The sequence below is a fragment of the Stegostoma tigrinum genome, chromosome 25 (assembly GCF_030684315.1).
Source record: "Stegostoma tigrinum isolate sSteTig4 chromosome 25, sSteTig4.hap1, whole genome shotgun sequence".
Taxonomy (NCBI): domain Eukaryota; kingdom Metazoa; phylum Chordata; class Chondrichthyes; order Orectolobiformes; family Stegostomatidae; genus Stegostoma; species Stegostoma tigrinum.
Genome location: NC_081378.1, coordinates 35,132,586 through 35,151,167, shown reverse-complemented (window position 1 = coordinate 35,151,167; position 18,582 = coordinate 35,132,586). Strand labels below are relative to the sequence as shown.

General features: G+C 40.1%; 1 protein-coding gene across 1 annotated transcript in view; it reads right to left on the bottom strand.

Moving 5' to 3' along the window:
- The window catches only part of cog5 (component of oligomeric golgi complex 5), a 124,572-nt gene that overhangs the window by 27,250 nt on the left and 78,740 nt on the right, over window positions 1-18,582 (bottom strand). Inside the window, exons 12-14 of the mRNA XM_048554284.2 lie at window positions 13,241-13,445; window positions 11,599-11,760; window positions 10,075-10,174 (exon numbers count right to left, since the gene is read on the bottom strand). Of these exons, the coding sequence (XP_048410241.1) occupies window positions 10,075-10,174; window positions 11,599-11,760; window positions 13,241-13,445 (467 nt within the window). The remainder of the gene's footprint in view (window positions 1-10,074; window positions 10,175-11,598; window positions 11,761-13,240; window positions 13,446-18,582) is intronic.

Sequence of the window (18,582 nt, the reverse complement as noted above, 5' to 3'; positions counted from 1 at the left end):
CGGCACGAGTCAGGAGTGTGACAGAACATCCTTCACCTGCCCTGATGGGTGCAGCTCCACCAGTCAAAAAGCTTGACGCCATCCATGACAAAGCAGTATAATTGATTTGCACCACATCCTGAAACAAGGACTCAGTACACACCCAATGCTCAGTAGCAATGTGTACTGTCTACAAGATGCACTGCAGAAATTCAACACAGCTCCCCTGATATTGCCTTCCAAACCCATGACCACTTCCATCTTGAAGGACAAGGGCAGAAGATCCATGGAAGCACCATCCCTGCAAGTTTATCTTCAAGCCACTCACAATGTTGACTCAGAAATATATCACCGTTCCTTCAGTGTTGTTGAGTCAACATCCTGGGCTTCTCTCCTTAAGAGCAGAATGGGTCAACCTACAGCAGATGAACAGCAGCAGTTCAAGGCAGCAGCTCACCAGCACCTTCCGAGTGCAACTATGGACAGGCAATAACATACTGGCCTAGCCAGGAACACCCACTACTCACAAGCGAACAATAACAGATAAAATGTCTGAACATCTCCTGCTCTTCCTCTAGGACAAGTACGATGTCCTCCTGGTTTACAGCTAACTCTGGATTTTGTTTTGTTTCCTCTATCATGAAGGCAGAAAGAAAATGTTTGTTCATGTTATCCTGAAGAGCTGATCACATTACTGTGAGGATGGAGTCACATGTAGGCTAGACCAGGTGAGGATGACAAATCTCCCTCCTTAGAAGACATGAATGAACCTGTTCAATTGTCATGCTTCTCAACCATTGTTTTATTGTCTCCATTACTGGGAATAGCTTTTCTGTTCATGGTACTGGCAAAATTACATTCACATTCTACCAGAAAACCTATTAACGTTCAAACTCCTGTCACCACCGCATTAAGCTGGCTCCTTTGGAATTCTAGGCCAGTCTCTCCACAGATGCTGCCGGACCAGTTGAGCTTCACCAGGACTTTTTTTTTTAAAAAGAACTCAGATCTCTATCGAGTTTTGAGAAGATTTGTAGCTCAGGTTGAGTTTCTGGATGTGAGTTTGTTCGCTGAGCTGGAAGGTTAGTTTTCAGACGTTTCGTCACCATTCTAGGTAACATCATCAGTGAGCCTCCGATGAAGTGCTGGTGTTATGTCCCGCTTTCTATTTATCTGTTTAGGTTTCCTTGGGTTGGTGATGTCATTTCCTGCTCTTTTTCTCAGAGGGTAGTAGATTGGCTCCAAATCAATGTGTTTGTTGATGGAGTTCCGGTTGGAATGCCATGCCTCTAGGAATTCTCGTGTGTGTCTCTGTTTGGCTTGTCCTAGGATGCATGTGTTGTCCCAATCAAAGTGGTGTCCTTCCTCATCCGTATGTAAGGATACCAGTGATAGTGGGTCATGTCGTTTTGTGGCTAGTTGATGTTCATGCATCCTGGTGGCTAGCTTTCTGCCTGTTTGTCCAATGTCGTGTTTGTCACAGTTTTTGCAAGGTATTGCAAAAGTAATACCAAAAGGTATTTGCAATACCTTGCAAAAACTGTGACAAACACGACATTGGACAAACAGGCAGAAACCTAGCCACCAGGATACATGAACACAAACTAGCCACAAAACAACATGACCCACTATCACTAGTATCCTTACATACGGATGAGGAAGGACACCACTTTGATTGGGACAACACATCCATCCTAGGACAAGCCAAACAGAGACACGCACGAGAATTCCTAGAGGCATGGCATTCCAACCAGAACTCCATCAACTAACACATTGATTTGGAGCCAATCTACTACCCTCTGAGAAAAAGAACAGGAAATGACATCACCAACCCAAGGAAACCTAAACAGATAAATAGAAAGCAGGGCATAACACCAGCACTTCATCGGAGGCTCACTGATGATGTTACCTAGAATGGTGACGAAACGTCTGAAAACTAACCTTCCAGCTCAGCGAACAAACTCACATTCAAATCTCTAACATCGCACCAGCATTTTGCTCCTCTTTGTTTTTATTTATGCTATGTTAAAATTCCTTATTCTCACAGGGCCATTTGCTCTCCAGAATTGGTATTTATTTTTTGTTTCCCACCATGAAATAAGCGAAAATGTTTACTTAATATCTGTGCCATTTCCCTATTCTCTTACATCCCCAATTTTGGGGACAGTGGTGAATTGGACGTGTATACTGCTCACCAACTGAAACTTACCTTCTCTGCCTATTTCGAGGACTGCAGTGTGAAGTCACACTCCCAGCTACAGCATGGTTCTTTCTATGAGGAGTCTAGGCAGACTCAGTGCTGTGTTCATGGTGAAGACACACCAACTCTTACATTTCCAGCCGAAAATCTGCCTGTGAGGAATGACTTCAGTTCACTCTCCAAAGCTCAATGGGATGAGTTGAGACATTTAGTCAGAGTCACTTACAATCATTCAGCTGTTTATTTTTAATTTTATCCTAACATGATGCGATTGTCCACAGGAACAGCTGGGATGCATGTGACCTGAAATCTTAACTCTGTTTATTTCTTTCTCCACTGATGCTGCCAGACTCACTGAGTTTCTCCACCACTTTTGTTGTTATTTCGATTTTTTACGTTATTAGGTAGATACCAATGTTGAAACTGTAATGGAACAGCCTCTCAAGGGCACATTTACTTCTTGAGTACCTTCATTGGTGTACTGTCAGAATGTTATCAGGTCCAAAGCAGTGTTGTGTCCAGCACCACCAACTATTTCAAGATCTCATATGGAATGAATTGTTTTGGCTGGAGACTGGTATCTGTGATGGCAGGGCTTCAGAAGGAAGGAGACGGATTGAACACTTGGTACTTCTGGCTGAAGGCGTCTGTATATGTTTCAGGCTTACTTTTTGCACAAAAAAGCTGGATTCCTCTCATCATTGAAAATTTGTAGTCTTCCCCTTCGTGTTAGTTCTTCAAATGCCCACTACAATGGGGGCCTGGATGTGACAGGTCTGCAGAGCTTTGATATGATCTGTTGGATCATTTTGATCTCTCACGTCTGCTCTTTAGCATGTATACAGATCTATGGTATAGCTTGACCAAGTTAACACCTTGTTTTCAGGTATGCCCCAGGGGTCTTCTTAGCATGCTGTCTTACACCTTTCATTGACTTAGGCTTAAGCTCCTGGTGATGGTAATGGATAAGTGGTGTATATCAGGCAATTAGTTTACATGTTATTCTTATAGACAATTCTGCCTCTGCAGGAGTACCAAAGCACCTCTTGAACTCGAGATGGCGCTAGATCAAATCAGACGGCAGTACAAACATCACTGAGAGCAATTCCGGGAGACGGCACTCCAGTCACCGAGGCTGGTCTGAATATTGTAGAGGAACTAGTGTCATGAAGTGGTTAAACCTGAAACACTGCATTAGTGCAGTGTTCAGCCCCCAACCTTATCTAACAAAAGAAAAAACACTGCAATGGGGACAGTCAAAGTAAGACTCATTTTTTTTTAAATAAGTTAAGGGTGGAAATGGCAGTTAGGGCAGTGGTATGCTCCTCCTGTCAGGGAAATCAGGGAGCAGTCTCGTGTCCCTGACAACTATGTCTGCAGGAAGTGTGACCAGCTGCATTTCCTCTCAGATTGCGTGGTTCAGCTGGAGAGGTAGTTGGACACACTGCAGTGTATACAGGGGGTACAGAGAGTGCTAGACACCTGCTTTAGAGAGGTGGCTATACCACAGGTCCAGACAGATAGATGGGTGACAGGCAGATAGTGCAGGAGTCACTTAAAGGTATTCCCCTCTCAAACAGAGGATACTTGTGGGGGGGGGGGGGGAATAGACTCTCAGGAGATGGTATAAGCAGCAGCCAGGCCTGCGGCACCATAACTGGTTCTGCTGTAGAGCATGTTGGGGCAAAGTCCAGGTGAGAGATAGTAGTAGGTGACTCAATAGTCAGGGGCACAGACAGGTGTTTCTGTGGCCATGAACAAGACTTTAGGACAGTGTGTTGGCTCCCTGGTTCCAGGGTCCTCAATGTCTCAGAGTGGGTGGAGGACATCCTGAAACGGGAGGGAAAACAGAAGTCATTGTCCACATCGGCACAAATGACATAGATAAGAGGAGGGATGAGGTCCTGCAAGGACAATTCAGGGAATTAGGTCAGGAGCTAAAAAGCAGGACTACCAGAGTAGTAATCTCAGGACTATTGAGGCTAGGAACAGAGAAAGAGTACACTTGACCTTATGGCTACAGAGCTGGTGTAGGAGGGAGGGCTTTCAATATATTAATCATTGGGATGTCTTCTCTGGGAGGGTGGGACCTGTATAAGAAGGATGGGTTGCACCTGAACTGGAGGGGCACCAATATCCTGAGCAGGAAGTTTGCTAGAGCTCTTCAGGAGTGTTTAAGCAAGTGTGGCAGGGGAGTGGGAACCAGAACAACAGGCCAGTAGGTGCAGGGATTTGGGACAAAAGAGAGACTGAGATATGCATTGCACAAGGTAAGAGCAGGCCGAAGGAAGTCGCAAGGCTTCAGAGGGACTGGAAGTCTGAAGTACATTTACTTTAAAGCAAGAAGTAAAGCAGGTTAAAAACAGATGAACAAAGATAATGAATTACTGCACGGAATTATAATGTTATTGCCATTATGGAGACATGAGTGAAGGAGGAACAGGACTGGCAGCTTAACATTCCAGGGAATTGCTGTTTTAGACATGATAGAAAGGGAAATAAAAGGGCTGGGACAGTTGCTTTGCTGATTAGGGATCACATCACAGCTGTGTAGCGGGAGGATATAATCGGAGGAATCTCACAGCGAGGCATGATGACAGAGCTCAGGAATAGGAAGGGTAAAATCACAATGCTGGGAGTTTTCTATAAATCTCCTAACAGCCTACATGAGTCCTTGGAGCAGATATGTAGTCAGATACTAGAAAGGGGTGAAAAAAGCAGGGTAGTTGTGCTGGGTGACTTCAACTTTCCTCTTTTTGACTGGGGCTCCCTATCAGCCAGGGGCTTGGATGGACAGCGATTTGTTAGATGTGTCCAGGAGGGCTTTTTGAGACTGTATGTTGACAATCCAACCAGCAAGAAGGCCATACTAGACTTGGTATTAGGGAATGAGCCAGGACAGGTGACTGATCTTTCAGTAGGACAGTATTCTGGGCTTAGTGACCATAATTCCACGAAGATTTTAAGTAGTTATAGGCGAGGACAAGAGTGGCCCTTGGGTGAGGGTGTTTAATTGGGCAAGGGCAAATTACATCCAAATTAGACAAGAACTGGGGAAAATCGGCATTGGGAGCAGTTATTTGAGAGCAAATCTACGTCTGGCAATGTGGGAGGTTTTTAAAGACCAGTGCAGGACATGCACGTCCCTGCAAAACTGAAGGATAGGAATAGCAGGGTCCAGGAACCATGACTGACAAGGAAAATTGTAAACTTAGTCAAAAGGAAAAAGGAAGCATATAATCGGTCTAGGCAACTACAAAGTGACAAAGCCCTTAAGGATGTAGAGAAATTAGGAAGGAATTGAAACACTTAGGAAGGCTAAAAGGGGCCATGAAATGTCTTTAGCAGACAGGGTTAAGGAGAATAGGAAAGGAGTAGGCCCCTTAAGAACAAAGGAGGGAAGTTATGCGTGGAGCTACTGGAAGTGGGAGAGATTGTTAATGAGTATTTAATATCGGTACTCACCAAGGAGAAGGAAATGGATGATACTGAGGTTGGGGATGAGTGTGTGAATACTCTAGAGAACGTCAATTAAAGCAGGAAGATTTGGGTATCCTAAAATGCATCAAGGTAGACAAGTCACCATAGCCAGATGGGATCTATCCCAGGTTATTGAGAGGCAAAGGAAGAAATAGCTGGGGCATTAGCAGATATCTTCATATCCTCCTTGACCACAGACGAGATTGCAGGGGACTGGAGATTAGCCAATATTGTTCCCTTGTTTAAGAAAGGAAGCAGGGATAATCCAGGAAATTATAAGGTGGTAGGTCCAACAACTGTGGTGGGGAAGCTTTTGGAGAAGATACTGAAGGACAGAATATATGCACATTCCGAAGAAAATGGACTAGTTAGCGACAGGCAGCATGGTTTCATACGGAGAAGGTCATGTCGCACCAACCTGATGGAATTTTTTGAAGAAGTGACAAAGATAGTTGTTGAGGGAACAGCTGTGGATGTGGTTAAAGTGGACTTTAGTAAAACATTTGATAATTCCCACATGGCAGATTGGTACAAAAACTAAAATCACATGGGATTCGGGGGGGGGGGGGGTGCTGGCCAGATGGATACAAAGTGGCTTAGTCATAGAAGACAGAGGGTAGCGGTGGAAGGGTGTTTTTCAGAATGGAGACCAGTAACTAGTGGTGTTCCACAGGGATCAGTCTTGGGTCCTCTGTTGTTGGTAGTGTATATATAAAATGATCTGTAGGAAAATGTGGGCGGTCTGATTAGTAAATTTACAGATGACATGAAGATTGGATGAGTTGCTGATAGTGCCAGTGACTGTGAAAGGATACAACAGGGTATTGATAGTTTGGCAACTTGGGCACAGAAACGGCAGATGGAGTGTAATCCAGACAAATGCAAGGTGATACATCTGGAGGATCAAATTTAGGTGTTAATGGAAGAACCCTTAGGAACATTAACATACAGATGGATCTGGGTGTGCAGGTCTACAGTTCCCTAAAAATGGCAACACTGGTGGCCAAAGTGATTAAGGAGGCATCTGGCATGCTTGCCTTCACTGGCTGGGGCATGGAGTACAAGAGTTGGTAAAACGTGTTGCATGTATATACACCCCTTGTTAGGTTGCATTTGGAGTATCCTGTGCTGTTTCGGTCACCACGCTACCAGAAGGACATGGAAGCTTTGGAAAGAATGCAGAGAAGGCTCACCAGGATGTTGCCCGGTTTCAAGGGCATCGGGAACGAGGAAAGGTTAAAAAGACTAGAGATAACAAGGTGTGGAGCTGGATGAACACAGCAGGCCAAGCAACATCTTGTTATCTCGGATTCTCCAGCATCTGCAGTTCTTATTATCTTTGATACAATTAAAAAGTCTAGGATTGTTTTCACAGGAAAGATGTCAGCTGAGAGGACACCTGATAGAGGTCTACAAAATTATGAGAGGCATAGATAGGGTGGATAGTCAGAGGCTTTATCCTAGGGTTAAATTTTCAATTACAAGGGGGCACAGGTTCCAGGTGAGGGGGCAAAGTTTACAGGAGATGAGTGAGGCGAGTTTTTCCACACAAAGTGTGGTAGAAGCCAACAATACACTGCCAGAGAAGGTGGTGGAAGTAAGCATGTTGGCAACATTTAAGAGGCATCCGGATGGTTCCAGGAATAGGGAAGGAGCAGAGGGATATGGGCCGAATATGGGTAGAAGGTTTATTTTAGTTTAGTGAGGGAGCAATAATTGACACAGGCTTGGAGAGCCAAAGGCCTATTTCTGTGCCATACTTCTTTTGTTCTTTGTAGATCTGTTTTGAATCTATCCAAGTTAGCACACATAGCACAATGCTCAATGTGAAGATAGGAGACAGTCACCATAAGAACGATGCAGTGATCATGTCTACAAATGCTATCATAGACAGCTGCATCTGCAACAAGTAGATTAGCAAGGCAAAAATATGCAGCTTTTTCGCCCCCACTTTTGTTTTTTCCTTCACCACCTGCCACAATAGATATGTTCTTTTGGGCTTGGCCATCTCTGTTAGTAGTGATTTGGCACAACTGAGTGCCTTGCAAGGTTACTTCAGGAGATGCAAAAGAGTCAACCATTGTGGGTGTGCAGTTACATATTAAGAATAGCAGATGTTCCTTTCTGTAAAGATTTGTGAATAACAGTGCGATCATATAAACGTCACCACTACAGAGACTAGCATTTTATGCCACATTTGTTAATGTTAATTTAAATTTCACCATTGTGAGTTCCGTACTTGTGTCTCTGATGTATTAGCCTGGCCTCTAGATTATTAATTCAGCAAGTATCTTTATGCTATTGTCCCCCATACAACTATGCTCTTTCTAGACCAGTAAGTGTTCACATGTGGTCTACCCGAATGGGAGAATTACAGAAATTTTACAGCAAGCTTGAGGATCTCATCAGCTCAGAAGCAAAATAAACTTGGACAAATTTCTTCAGCACAAAATCAGAATACTGTGAATGCTAAAAACCTGAAATAGAACAAGTCATTTTGATGAAAGCTCATTGCAACTTAAAACACTAATTCAGTTTCTTTCCACAGATATTGTCTGACATATTGGAGTATTTCCAGCATTTTTACTTTGATTTAAAGATTTCATCTATATTTAAGCAGGGTCAGAAAGAATAATTTGATGTCAGTTCCAAGGAAGATTGAACTGTCAGTTTAATGCTGACCATTAAAGCATCCTTCTAATAGTGACAACACATACATTTCAAATCCATTATTATAGTCAAATGAGAAATCAAAATCAGCAGCGTCAAATGCAATTGACTATAGAACAGGTTTTTAGTATCATGTACTGTATGTTGTACAAGTTTTATTTATGAATCAAGACTTAGCACTGAATAAGTTTTGCTCCAAATTTACCAATGCACAAACTCATTTACAATCCTAATCCAAATAGAGGCTGATCCATGAAACCATTAACTGTTAACGATCTCAGTGTGTTCATAGCACTTTCTAAACAAAAACAGGCCAGCAAGACTAGTTGTAATATGTTTGTAACCAAATGTGTTAGTTAACTGAAGACTTGTACAAAACAAAGATTGTGAGAGACACAGATATAATTACTTTCAGTGGTTAATCTAATAATTAAAATTAGCCTTTCAGAGTTTGCTGTAGGTTGGCAAATAGAAAACAGAATAGATACTAATAAGGCAGACTTGTAAGATTGTGATTGGGACATCATATAAACAAAATCTGCTTTTTTGGTCCTTGTATTGACTCTCTGGGGTGTTATGACACACATTTAAAGCAGATGGGATCTGGACCCAGGCCTTCTCACCCAGAAATAGACACACTGTCATTGTGCAACAAGGTAATTCACCTTCATAGTCTATTAAATTCTGTCTTATGGATAAGGTAATGACGTAAGAAGTTGACATTCACAGACTGAAACGAGTGAAGTTCATATTCTGCTTAAATCTTCAAGTGATCAATAAACATAGATGGCTTTGTGTGTGGCTGTAACTAAAATACACCTTGGGTTTATCACTACCAAATATGTAGCACAATCTTCAATCTTTTGTTAGGTTTGAATCTTATCAGAAATGTCATTCTGTTTATTGTGCTGGAATGTCAACTAGACTACCAAGGCATATACATAACCAAACTACATCAGATAAATTTGGAATCTTTCTCTATAAATAAAATACAAATTAGGTACTGCCACTTATAAAATTCTTGGTAATATTCAATAAGTATTTGTAACACTAATCTAACCAAAATCATGGATTACTAAGGGAAAAGTTCAATAATAAAAATAAAAATTGCAACAATACGATGATTTATTTATTAAGATAACAATGCACTGGAACAAGTTAAAGTACAGAACAGCCATTGGTGAAAAAATTGTCTGTGTCCCAATGTATTTCCCATTGAATGAAATAACACTTTACAGATTTTATAATCCATTTCAACTATAAATGTAAATTATTTCCATACTCAGCCTTATTAGAGATCAATAAAATGCATTCTATAGATCTAAGAAAATCAATTTCTAACATATCTAGTCTAACTATAGTGACTTAATAGAGGAAACAGAAATCCAAAGAAAAAAAGTAATTTGCAGTTGTTGAGTCATGTGAATCAATGCTACAAATACAAAATTGTCAGCATGACCTCTATGTTGTTGCTTAATTTGTTCTCTTTAAACAAAGACTCCACAACAGGCTCTTCATGGTAGAGAGAAATTTATCCCAGTAAATCAGATTTCATTATCAAAAATGAAGCATTATTCCATGCTGAAAATGGCTAAAAATAAGGTAACAAAAAAATTAAAATTAGGATTTCAGAATCTGTATGCAAGTCAAAAGATCGAGGTTAATGTGTGTTCAGAAAAATCACACGCTTTCCTTTTCTTCCTAATATATTACTAACTCTAGTAACTGTGGTATACAATACTTACAAGTTGTTCAGATTTTACTCCAAATAACTGGATGGTTTTAGCAACATTCCTTGCAACAGCCAGGCTCAAGTTTGGATCCACAGAGGCCACATTAAATTCACTGAAAGCATTAAGAAGAATCCATGAAAGGTTGTTCCAAATCTATGTGAAGTTTGAAATACAGATTAAAAGACGTCACATCAGAAGCTCTCGACTGTTTATGTTATCTTTAAAAAATATGTTTTCAAACACAATATTTGTTAACTTACATGACTGAATATCCATAGCTTCACAAGCAGCTTCACAAGTGATAACTAGCCTATCTCTAGCTCACCTTGCACAATAAAATGCTAGATTCTTTCCCCTGCCTGTACTGAGTTGGTGAGGTTAATTGCAAAAAGGACATTACAATTGGCCCTCCCACGTTTTGAAGAGGAAAGACCTTCCAGTGTGCGGATGTATGTCTGCTACTCATAGGCCCCTATGAAAATTGCACAAAAATCAAGGCCAAAAACAAGATTAGCTTCAGTTGGGATGCTTCAGCAGTCCCAAGCATTAGTTTCCAGCCAAGTTGAATATCATATATTACCACCCTCAGAAATAAATAATAATCCTCAGGAGAGCACCTGAGTGTTAAATAGGACCCAGAAATCAAGAGCCAGCAAAACACCAATGTCTCCTGAAGAAAATATTGAGGTAATGACAAAAACAGAAATTCTTGCCTGGTGTATTTGCCAACTTTTACTCAACAAATGAGTTTCTTTCGATAAGGTATGCTCTGAACATTTCCATTCCTGTGTGAATGTCACAGGAAGCTAGTTTTTAAAAATCAATTTGAATTTCACTCGAACTGAGGGAGTGAAATGAATGGTGTAATTTGTCCTTTTACAAGCTGCTATGAAGGCCTGATATGTTGGATAATTTAAAACTTGCAGGGGCATTTTTGAAAAAATACACCCATTTCTTGCTGTTATGTTTCACATTTCACTTTAACAGAGTGGCTGTAGTAGGAAACAAGCATTTATTTGTAATGAAATCATGTTTCAGGTAATTGTAAATTCAATTTCAATGGACTCTAAAGGCACAGAAAAATAAGCTCATTATGCTCCATTCTGACTGGGCATTTGGCCAATGAATTCTGATCTATTTTTAATGATTTGTTTCCAAAAGAAAATGACTTCAAGAAACAAATGACTAGCAAGCATCAATCATAAAATACAATGGAAATAGGGGGAAATGCTTGCATAATTAGCAAATCGTATCAAACTTCATTATGCAGAACATATTTTATATTTGTTGTAATCAATAGCACATTAATCATTTTGCCCTTTCAATATTTTCTTGCTAATCAGTCAAAACTAATTGCTAAAAGGATTTCAAGTGAATTTTATAATAGCTGCCCTCAAGTAAAACAACTGCAACTTGCATTTATAAAGTGCCTTTATTGTAATAAAATGTCTCAAAGCATTCTGTAAAAGTGTTATCTAACAAAAAAAAATGACAGTTAATAAGCTGGTGCACCTTTTCCTTTGCATCAAAACTTACCTTGCAATAGTTTTAATGATGCTATCAAGCTCATCATTTGAAGGTGGGTTGCGTCCTCCAGGAGGAAATACAAGGTTGATTGGATCAAACAGTCGTGATAATGATTTCGAGAGATAAGCAGACTCATAGAATTGAAGAGAATCTTTCAGGGCCTTCTCAGGGCTAAGGAATTTTGAGATTGTTATAACTTAGCATATTAATAAATATAATTATGGCAATTACATTCTTTGAATATATTGAAACGGACACTTGCTCTACTTTCAAGACGCTAACATTGGATGCTCCATTTTTACTGCAGCAACTACACAGTAATCAAATGCTAATTTCAAAGAAACTTCACCTTAACTCAACAGTTTAAGCATTACATGATTGAACTTGCAATAATTGTCTTTGACTGTATTATTAATATAAAAGGATGAACATAATATTTAATTGTTCATCGTTGAAATCTAAATTCCAACAACCACATTAATCCTTATTAAAAGCAAAGTGATTCGTAAGAATATTAGTTCACATAGCATCACAGGGCGGCACGGTGGCTCAGCGGTTAGCACTGCAGCCTCACAGCGCCAGGGACCCGGGTTTGATTCCAGCCTCGGGCAACTGTCTGTGCGGAGTTTTCACATTCTCCCCGTGTCTGCATGGGTTTCCTCCGGGTGCTCTGGTTTCCTCCCTCCCAAAGATGTGCGGGCTAGGTGGATTGGCCATGCTAAAGTTGCCCGTAGTGTTCAGGGATGTGTGGGTTATAGGAGGATGGGTCTGGGCGGTGTGGACTTGTTGGGCCAAAGGGCCTGTTTCCACACTGTAGGGAATCTAATCTAAACTTCTTTAAATTTCACAAAATAATAAACAATCTTAATACATATTCTGGTTCCTTTCTCAACTTAACTGAAAAGTTAAGTCTTAATATATCTTTACGTAATACACATCAGGCTGGATTTTGTCAGGCTTTTACAGGCTGATTGGAAGGCAGGGACAGTGCTTATAAATTAGTAGGGGATCACATTTTAGCAGCAGCAAAGGTGAAGACAGCCTCCTCATTCAGAAACCATATCTGAAATCAATTAAGAGCCTGTTTTTGTCACTGCATGCATTTTCCTTGACTATGTCCTCAGCTGAGCGCAGTACCAGCAATAACCACAACTTCAGGTAGCACTGTTGAATCATCACTGGCCCTCCAAAAGGTCCAACAATTTGGGAGCAGGGGGTGCTCCCATTATTTAAATGGGATGAGAGCCCCAATAGCAGCTAACTCACCCAGTTGCAGCTGGGTGATCGGGGCTCCAAAGAGTCAAGGTGGGATTACTGCATGTTTTCTGGCCTACTGATGGGGACCCTTCTTTGTATTTGATAGCTGTGTTGACATAGTAAAACGCTGTAAGCTGCTTCTCAAGACTGCTATCAGGCAAAGGAAGATACCTCTCTGCATAAGGAGATGTTATGAAAGGGAAATTTCATTAAACAAGTATGTTTTAAGGAATGTAGGAAGGTAAAGGCTTTAAAGAGGGAATTTCAGATCTTAGGGCCTGGACAACCAAAAGCATGGATCCCTATGTATTGATATAAAGTGTGACCAAGAGAAAGACCAGAATGGGATCAACATCGTGTGTTATTCAGACATGAAGAATTAAAATAAACTTACTCATGGTCTTGCTTCTTCAACATAAATAGGTCTTGTGTGTCTTCCTCTGCTGCTGGTAGTTCAGGGGGTGAGTCAGAATTTCCACCAGTTGTTACACTGTTCTGTATACTTTGGCTATACTGTTGCAAACGTTTCCATAGGTCATTATATAATCGCAACAATTTTGGATATTCTCCTTCAAATGCTTGCTTCAGAAATGTGGATGCTGAAAAGAGAGAGGTTTGTCTCCTTCAAATTACATAACACGAATACATTTTTCACCCCTGGGTATGGCCTACTTTACCATAGTTTCATTTCCTTTCTGTTGCTGTTAGTTTTCTTTCCATAATATGGGCTTTTAAATTCAGGGACAGACCACAGTTACAGCAGCACTCTTTCTGAACGTGAATGATACTTAAAGACTTCAAATTGAAGATTTCTCTATGACCTAATGAATGCAAAAATCATGGGATTTGGAATAATTTTAAGAACTTAAGAAATAGCAGAAGTAGGACATTTGTCCCCAGGTCTGTCCCAACATTCAATAAGATCATGGCTGATAGGTCCCAGGCCTCAACACCTCTTTTATGCCAACGTTTTATAGCTCTCAACACTTCGGTATTTCAAAAGTCTATCTAACCCCTTTTAAAATACTTTCAATGATCTCTGGGATAGATAATTCTCGACCTTCACGACTGTTGGAGAAATTCCTTCACACTTGTTTTAAATTATTGTTCCTTATTTTAGAACATAGAACATAGAACATTACAGCACAGTACAGGCCCTTCGGCCCTCGATGTTGTGCTGACCTGTCATACTGATCTCAAGCCCATCTAACCTACACTATTCCATGTACGTCCATATGCTTATCCAATGTCGACTTAAATGTACCTAAAGTTGGCGAACCTACTACCGTTGCAGGCAAAGCGTTCCATTCCCTTACTACTCTCTGAGTAAAGAAACTACCTCTGACATCTGTCCTATATCTTTCACCCATCAATTTAAAGCTATGCCTCCTCGTGCTCGCCGTCACCATCCTAGGAAAAAGGCTCTCCCTATCCACCGTATCTAACCCTCTGATTATTTTATATGTTTCAATTAAGTCACCTCTCAACCTTCTTCTCTCTAATGAAAACAGCCTCAAGTCCCTCAGCCTTTCCTCGTAAGACCTTCCCTCCATACCAGGCAACATCCTAGTAAATCTCCTCTGCACCCTTTCCAAAGCTTCCACATCCTTCTTATAATGCGGTGACCAGAACTGTACACAATACTCCAAGTGTGGCCGCACCAGAGTTTTGTACAGCTTCACCATAACCTCTTGGTTCCGGAACTCGATCCCTCTATTAATAAAAGCTAAAACACTGTATGCCTTCTTAACAGCCCTGTCAACCTGGGTGGCAACTTTCAAGGATCTGTGTACATGGACACTGAGGTCTCTCTGCTCATCTACACTACCAAGAATCTTACCATTAGCCCTGTACTTTGCCTTCTGGTTACTCCTGCCAAAGTGCATCACCTCACACTTGTCTGCATTAAACTCCATTTGCCACCTCTCAGCCCAGCTCTGCAGCTTATCTATGTTATAACTATTTCTGTCAGTTTGAGATTCTCCCATTAGGGAAATATTTTCTCAACATCTACCCTGTCAAGCCTCCTCAAAATCTTGTACGTTTGAATAAGATCACCCTTCATTCTTTCAAACTCTGAAGAACAAAGGTCTAACCTGTTTAGCAGCTCTTGGTAAGTTAATCCACATATCCCATGCATCAGCCCAATGAATCTACATTGAATTGCTACCAACACCAGCATTTAATTTCTTTAATATGGGGACCAAAACTGTCCAAAGTATTCCAAGTGCAGCCTTGCCAACAGTCTGCACAGTCGTAACAAGACTTACCCATTTTTAAACTCCCAACACCCTGGCAATAAAGGTCAAAATTCCACTTGCCTTCTGAATTACTTGCTGCATAGCATGCTAAATTTTGTATGCACAAGAATATGCATAGCCTCTGTGCTACACCATTTTTCACTTTTTAACACTTCTCTCTCTATTTAATTAATATTTCGTCTTTAGATCCTTGTTAATAAAGTGAATTACCTCACACTTTCCGACAGTAAACTCCATCTGCCAAATCTTTGCCCACTCATTCAACTAATCTGTATCCCCTTGCAAATTCCTGGAGTCCTCATCACAATGTGCCCACCCACCAATTATTTTTAACATTAGCAATTATGGTTAAGTTACACTCTTCCATTCCTCCAAGTCTTCAATCTAGATAGTATACAGTTGAGGTCCTCCGAGTGATCTTGTATCACTGCACCAGTTATGTCTTCCCGACCTAAAAGAGGCTCATTAATCTCATCAGTCTTCTTGCGTTAAACAAACCTCACCCCATGCTAGTAATACATTATCCTTAATACTGTGAGCTTGCATCTTCTGTTTGACACCTATCAAACACCTCCCAGAAATTCAAATACACCCACATCTACCAGTTCTCATTTATCAACTCTGCTTGTTATATCCTCAAAGAACTCTAGCAAATTTATCGAACATTAATTGTCTTTCACAAAACCATGCTGATTCTGTTCAATTGCACTAAACATTTCCAAATGTCTTGCTATTTTTCCTTCATGCCAACTCTAGTATTTTCGCAATGACAGATGTTAGGCCCAACAGGGCTACAGTTTCCTGATTTCCACCTCTCCTTCTTCAGTAGGTGGGGTCATATTAGTGGTTTTCCAATTTGTTGGATGTCTCAATCCAGTGAGTTCTGGAACATTTCAACCAATGCCTCCACTATCTCTGCAACCCTTAAAATCTTTGTTCTACACCATCACATCCTGGCAACTTGTCTGCCTTCAGTCTCATTAATTTTCAAATATTTTGTCCTTCATGACAAAGACTATTACAAGACCTTTCTTCCCATTAACACGTTTGTTCCATAATCAAATAACTTCCCATAACTGTGTTACAACTCCTGAGTTTTCATGTCATAATATTAACAAGCTGACACCAATAAATAACTCTGTTTTGATGACGATCATTAATGCTTGACAGAAGTTCAATGTCAAGCCTTGGTATCTTAGAAGTACTTGATCTGGATCCTCCAAGTTGACAATATTGTGTCACCTCCTGTGGTGGACAAAGCAATGTTACTGTAAATGCAACAGCTGGTTACTCCACTTGTCTCCACTGAAGATTCAGTTTAAAGTTTCCATTAGTGTCACTATTACAAACAGCATTTAAGATGTCTGTTTCCCTTTCAAATTATGGTTTACAATCACAAGACTCACTACATAGCATACAGTGCAGTGTGCACTTTGACATAAACTCGAGCTGTAGATGGTATGAGTCAACAAAATACACCTTAAACATGCGAGGAAATTTTTTAAAAAGTCCTTCATTACAATACACCCAAAAGTTTGATTTTAAAAATACTCATCTGTTAATTTCAGTGACCTAGCCTAATTTGATTAAATGAATTGTGATTGCTTCATTTCAAAGTACAAATATTTAGTCATAGGCTCACCACTTTAAGAATTTACATTATTAACACACTTTTCCTAAACCTAGATAAATATGGAAGGTGTGAATGAGGAATAAATAACTTCATGCACAAGTTTAATTTTTATCCACATATCAATTTGAATATGCATTGTTTTAAAATGTTCCAGGTGGAATTATTTTTCTGAAATAGATGACTAACCACAAAACTTCAAGTGCATTAAATTCTATAAAATTTCTCTCTCTCTTTCAAAGTCAGCCTCATTACAATCCATATTAATCAAACTTCACCAACTGGATCTCACAGGTGGTATAACATTATTGATTTATGTGCAAGTCTGTTGAGGGCCCAATACATATAGTGCAAGATGCCAGCAAAGCTGATGAAAATAAACAAATAAAATGAATTATAAAATGAATTAGAAAATGAAAGAAAAACTAGGAGGAAAGCTCTATCCAGATTTTCAAAATTTCTTCACTAAGCTTCCAACCTTATTCTTTATCACGTTCATTTTTTAAAACAATACTAAATGACCCCTGAACCCTACACATTAACTCTACTTTCTCTCCATAGCTGCTGCCAGACTTGCTGATTTTTTTTTCAGCAATTTCTGTTTTTGTTTCCTTTTAAAAAAGAACTGCTAATTCATATTGAAATAACTGTGCCACGTAAGTACAACTGTACATCTGCACACGTATATAAATAAAATTGTGAAGAAAATCTTTCATTCTTTGATTGAATTTGAAGGTTTATGATTTTGGAGTTTAAATTAAATAACTTGCTAGCATCTACATTTCTTATGCCTACTGGCATATAAATTCCCAAATCAACCAAATTATATGTTCCCAATTAAAGCATGATCAATTTATTAATATTTTCCTTCTAGTCGTTATAAAAGGAAATAACAGCATTCCAAAAATACTTAAATCAATAGACTAAAGAGGGTTATTTAACAAACACAAACACAATAACCATCATTACAGAGAAAGTACTGTGGAAACTAATAGACTAAAAGCTGAAAAGAAATCTGAAATAACTGCCGATGCTGTAAATCAAAAACAAAAACATAGGTTGCTAGAAAAGCTCAGCAGGTCTGGCAGCATCCATGAAGAAAAGAAAAATCAAAGTTAATGTTTAGGGTCCAGTGACTCTTCCTCAGAACTCAGGCTAAAAGCTGATACATTCCTTGGACCGCATTCTAAGGTTTTCAATGAAGTAGCTGCAGAGACAGTGGATGTACTGGTAGCAATCTTCAAAGAATCCAGGAAAGTTCCTTGGTTCTGCAGTGGGAGTTGGGAGAGAGCGCAAGGGCAGCAGGGAAGGTAAGCCTTCAGTTTAAAAGACTTACCTCGTGAGACTGCAGCTTTCCTTGGTTCAGTGGCGGGAGTCAGAACAGCGCAAGGGAACTGCCGGCTAAGTAAAATCATATATTCAGGCAGTGGTTAAACCTGAAACACTACACATGTAGTGTCTCCCGCCCATCCTCAGGTAGTATTGAAGAAGCGGGGAAATTGCGGAAGGATTTGGACAGGTTAGGAGAGTGGGCAAAGAAGTGGCAGATGGAGTACAAATGTGGGAAAATGACATCATGCACTTTGGTAAGAAGAATAAAAGCATGGGCTATTTTCTAAATGTGGAGAAAATTCAGAAGTCTGAAGTGCAGAGAGACTTGGGAATTCTAGTCTGAAATTCTCTCAAGATAAACTTGCAGGTTGAGTCAGTAGTCAGGAAGGCAAATGCATGTTGACACTTATTTTGAGAGGCTTTGAATTTAAAAGCAGGGATGTACTCCTGAGGCACAAGGCCCTGGTCAGGTCACATTTAGAATGGGCCCCATATCTTAGGAAGGATGTACTG